The 4,777-nt window shown below is 41.4% G+C and overlaps 1 protein-coding gene across 2 annotated transcripts; it reads left to right on the top strand.

Annotated features, from left to right (window-relative positions):
* Positions 1-299: 299 nt before the first annotated feature.
* LOC147422535 (putative mannitol dehydrogenase) lies at positions 300-3,496 on the top strand. 2 transcript variants are annotated; one of them, XM_086502425.1, is made up of 6 exons: positions 300-458; positions 799-912; positions 1,467-1,694; positions 1,848-2,133; positions 2,225-2,378; positions 3,103-3,496. In XM_086502425.1, exons 1-6 carry the CDS (start codon positions 379-381, stop codon positions 3,300-3,302), a joined length of 1,062 nt encoding a protein of 353 aa, XP_086358551.1. In that variant the 5' UTR covers positions 300-378; the 3' UTR covers positions 3,303-3,496. The 2 variants fall into 2 exon arrangements, with proteins under 2 accessions (XP_086358551.1, XP_086358552.1); XM_086502426.1 differs by having other exon boundaries at positions 320-458; positions 777-912.
* Positions 3,497-4,777: the final 1,281 nt, after the last annotated feature.

The raw sequence follows: 4,777 nt of genomic DNA on the forward strand, positions 1-4,777 counted from the left end.
GGCCTCATCACTATATCACGCGGGCATGCTCAAATGGGATCAATCGTGGAGGAGGAAAATGCGGGGCGCTTCAATCATGGACCGTCAGAAGATCTGGCGTTGCCTAGAATTTACTAGTTTGCCCAAATTTACTAATTGGCCCACATTTGGTGGGGTGGGAGGGACTCGAGCTAGCATGCTGATTGACGTGGCTTCGCAGAATATGAATAGAAAGATAGAATAGAATAGTAAAGAGATGACCCCGTGAAAGTGAAATTTTCAAAGGTGATGCAAGGGATGATCCAATGGCTTCGATTAGAAGGCTTTATAATGACCTCGCGCGCCCCAGCTGATTAGAGCAGCATCAGCAAGATTTAGCAGCAAGCAACCAAGCTCGCCATGGCCAGTGTGAAGCGAGTCCATGGCTTTGCCGCTCACGACAGCTCCGGCATTCTCAAGCCCTTCTCTTTCACACGCAGGTGTTTCTCTGCTCCGCTCCCCTTCTCTTCTCTTCTAATTTGGTCTTTGTCGTGCTGCTTAGTTACAAAGTTTATGGTCCGTTCCATTTCTGATGTTCCTTCGTTCTTCTTCAAGAATCTTGCTTCATCTGCTGCATAATTGCTCCCGTCTAGTGGTTTACACTTGATCCATTGCAACCTTCATATTTACTCCATTGCTGTTTTCTTTAAGATCAGGCATTTATATCTTCTAACCTGCATGTAATTAAATCGCTTCCTTGTTTCTTAATTTCTCCGTGCTACCTGTGCGAGATGAGCTCTGCACTAATTGATATTTAGTGATGTTTGCTCGCTTTCTCAGGGAAACGGGGCCTAAAGATGTGGTCTTCAAGGTCATGCATTGTGGCATCTGCCATACAGACCTGCATCAGATTCGCAATGAGTGGCAAAACTCCAATTACCCCATGGTTCCAGGGTAAGTTCATCACTTTCTCTTTAACCACTTTGTTAATCCATTTGAGTTGTTCTTTCTGGTTAATCCATTTGAGTTGTTCTTTCTGGTTATATATCTTATAACTTACGAGCCATGAATGACATCAAAGAGAAAAATATTTTCGCCTATCTATGTAGAAGCTCTCCTAATATTTACCTATGGACCGTTTGCTTGTGTGACAATCTGCTTGTTTGCATTTTCTTGCTTGAAAAACATTTCAATGGGTAACTTGTGCAGTACAATCAGCGTTTCTTTTTGTTTAAGCTAATGAAAGGCTTCCTTGCATCCGGCAAGCTTTGATTTAAGTCATGGCTAGCAGGCTAGGTGACGTAAGCCGTGTAGTCTCAAATGGACACCTTGCCTTCGTTTTCTGGCTGGGAAAAGCTGTATTTAATTAACATTGACTTGGTATCAAATCTGTTTTTCCATTTACAAAGTATTCATAAATTTCATGCGGCTTGCACTGCCCTTGTTTGTAACTGGCGACTTTAAACTTCCATTGCAAAGGAGCATCACATGTTTTTTGATCTGAGTAGGCATGAGATGGTTGGCATTGTGACCGAGGTGGGTTCAGAAGTTGCTAAGTTCAAGGTTGGTGATCATGTGGGCGTGGGGTGCTTGGTGATGTCTTGTGGCCAATGCGATTCCTGTGAGAAGAAATTGGAGCAGTATTGTCCAAAGGCTATAATGACTTACAATAGCATCGACTTGGATGGGACTGTTACTCAGGGCGGCTATTCGACTCTTATGATAGTGAATGAGAAGTAAGATTCTAGTGAAGTACAAGTCATTTGAGCACAATGTCTGACTTCTGTGTTCCGCTGTTTGTGTCTCATCTTGTTTTGAAGCCCATCTTCCGAAAGGATGGTGTAGATTAGAGGAGCAGTCTGACTCTTTCTTGACATTTTTAATTGCAGTTTTGTTTTGCGTATACCGGATTCTTTGCCTCTGGATGGAGCTGCACCTTTGCTTTGTGCGGGAATCACTGTATATAGCCCAATGTCCTACTTTGGAATGAATGAAAAAGGGAAACATCTTGGGGTGATTGGATTAGGAGGCCTTGGCCACATGGCTGTGAAGTTTGGTAAAGCTTTTGGCCTCAAAGTAACAATAATCAGCACTTCTCCAAACAAAAAAGAGGAAGCACTGCAGAATTTGGGTGCGGATAACTTTCTAGTCAGTACCGATGAGGATGCGCTGAAGGTTTTCTGTGACTAAATTGCACTCTTTCCTCTTGTTAGTCTGCTCAATGCTTGGCTCGATGATGTCCTAACGTGCTCCATTGTGTTAACAGAAAGCCTCTCGAAGCATAGATTACATAGTGGATACTGTTTCAGCTCCTCATAATCTGGAACAATATCTGGATCTTCTTACTGTGAATGGGAAGCTTGTCGTTGTTGGAGTTCCTCCTAAACCATTTGAAATTCTCCCAAGTACATTAATCTTTGGTGGGTTCTGTTGACTAATTAGTTTGACATCATATTTCGTTTAGTAATCATTTAAATGAAATAATGAATTGCTATTGTGAGCCTATGGAACCAAATGAAACATCTCGCTTGCTCTTAAGTTGAATGAAGCTGATCAATGACTCTCGATGCTTGAAGATTGTGGGTATGAGGGTGGCAGTTGAGATTCCATGGAGCGGCTAGGAGATAAAAGGTATGTTGGGAGTGGCTTGGGCTAAAAATGTGAGGGAAGCAAGCTCGAATTCGATCACAAGCTGAGCGCTAAAGTAGGGTATGATGCTGAGACTCTTGTTGAACTCACGCCTGAGAGAGAGAGAGAGAGAGAGAACGCTAAAGTAGGGTATGATGCTGAGACTCTTGTTGAACTCACGCCTGAGAGAGAGAGAGAGAGAGAGAGAGAGAGAGAGAGAGAGAGAGAGAGAGCATTTGTACCATTGCAGTCGCTCGACGCTAATCAAGTTGAATCACTAGAATGAATTAATAAACTGTTATAAGATTCACATTGAAATGAGGTAGCATTGCAATGCATGCTCAAATGAGAGGGATAGAGTTTGCACCTTAATCCATTGCAGTTGCTTATCAAGTTGAATCAAGGGAACCAGTTAATGAATTGCTCGACTTAGCATTTGTTCCATAATTTATTGTCATTGCTAATAAGTTGAATCAATGGAATGAATTAATGAATCGAATGACTTGTTATTGGCAGGACGACGCATGGTGGGTGGAAGCCTGATTGGTGGTATACAGGAGACACAAGAGATGCTGAACTTTTGCGCCGATAAAAACATCACTTGTACCATAGAGAAGATATCTGCGGATTACATAAATAGAGCCATAGATAGGCTCAGCAAAGCAGATGTGAAGTATAGATTTGTGATTGATTTAGATACCATTCAGGAAGCTTGAAGAAGAATTTGTTATGGACTAGACTAGTGCTGCATGATTTATCGACATACCTTAATCATGAGCACCGAGTCACTCATTGAAGGGGATTACCCTCTAGAGGATCAACTGCCAATACACTTGTTTTTTAGAAGTATAACGTAGTTGTACAGTTGGGTATCTAAAAATATACTTTCTTCCAGGCTGCTTTTAGCTAACTCCTCCTCTCTCTCTGGATTGTGGCTGCGACCTTTAGAACAGTTTGTAGTCAATTGTGTTTATGTAGAAATTATTTTATTTGGGTCTCCTCTAATCCCTTTCTTAGACTTAAGATTGTTCTTACCCAATAGGGATGTCTGTGTGTCTTGGATCTCTTGGGATAGTGAAAGGACATATTGACAACATATTTCTGCACATTGGCAATTGAAACATTAAGCTGAAGGATATATGGTTGCATCCTCATGCTTGACCCATTTGAGGCTTCAAGCTAAAGGATATATCCAATTGCATCCCCATGCAAAATCCAATGTAAACAAGCCTTAGTAATTTGGTCATAGTAATTTGCTCGATTCATGTGTTGTAGCAGAAAGAGGACGAATAAAAACCATGGCAAAAGATTCTTTCAAGGGTGAAAGCAACCAAAACAGCTAAATAAGCAGCTCTCAGGACATAACAAGTTGTCTGAGTAGGCCACTTAACAGCTAATCAGATCATGCTTACTATCAATTACCAAAAGTAACCAAAGTAAATGGCACCATTGATGTGGAGGCAAAGAGAATAATGCAGCAACAAGGCAGTCGATAACATGCGTCAGAACTGCTCCGCCTCAGCTTTATCTGCCTCAGGGTGTGCTCAATTGATGCCAGGGTAAATTTAATCATGACGTTTTTGCCAACCCGGATGGTTGTGCCTTGAGGGGTGCTTATGAGCCCAAATGCTATGGCTAGTTTCTCCGGATGTCCACAACTATAATCTCCTTTGTCTTTAGAAACTAAGATATTAATAGGTCTCAGCCCCTCTCTTGGTTGTATTTAAAGAATTAAGTTTAGCATAGACAGCATCTGATCGTGGATGGTTGTCATCTCCAACCAGAAAGGAATGTACCTGATTCTCAACCTATGCATGTTAATCCAAATATGCCATAAGTATTCAACGCACACAACATCCCAAAGAGTAGTAAGGAATCCCATAAAATCTCCTGAAAAAATATGTTGCCATGTTAACTGAGAGCATTCAATACTTGCAAGCGGTTCGGAATTTGTCAGTCCCGTTTGTTATCCCTCATGAATATAAATGACTGAAAAAATTATTCCTTTGCAAAGTTGCACTGCTGGCATCTCCCATTACCCAGCCCTAACTTTAGTGCTTTATCCCTTGTCCACAAATTTTTGTGGAGAATAAGCCCAAGAAAGATTTTTTTTCAAATTAGAGGTTTGAACCATAATATAGTTTTCATCTCCATTGCCTTTTGTTGTGTTAAGGCCCCATCGCTTGTTTAG

The sequence above is a fragment of the Adiantum capillus-veneris genome, chromosome 27 (assembly GCF_014529385.1).
Source record: "Adiantum capillus-veneris isolate H3 chromosome 27, ASM1452938v2, whole genome shotgun sequence".
Taxonomy (NCBI): Eukaryota; Viridiplantae; Streptophyta; class Polypodiopsida; order Polypodiales; family Pteridaceae; genus Adiantum; species Adiantum capillus-veneris.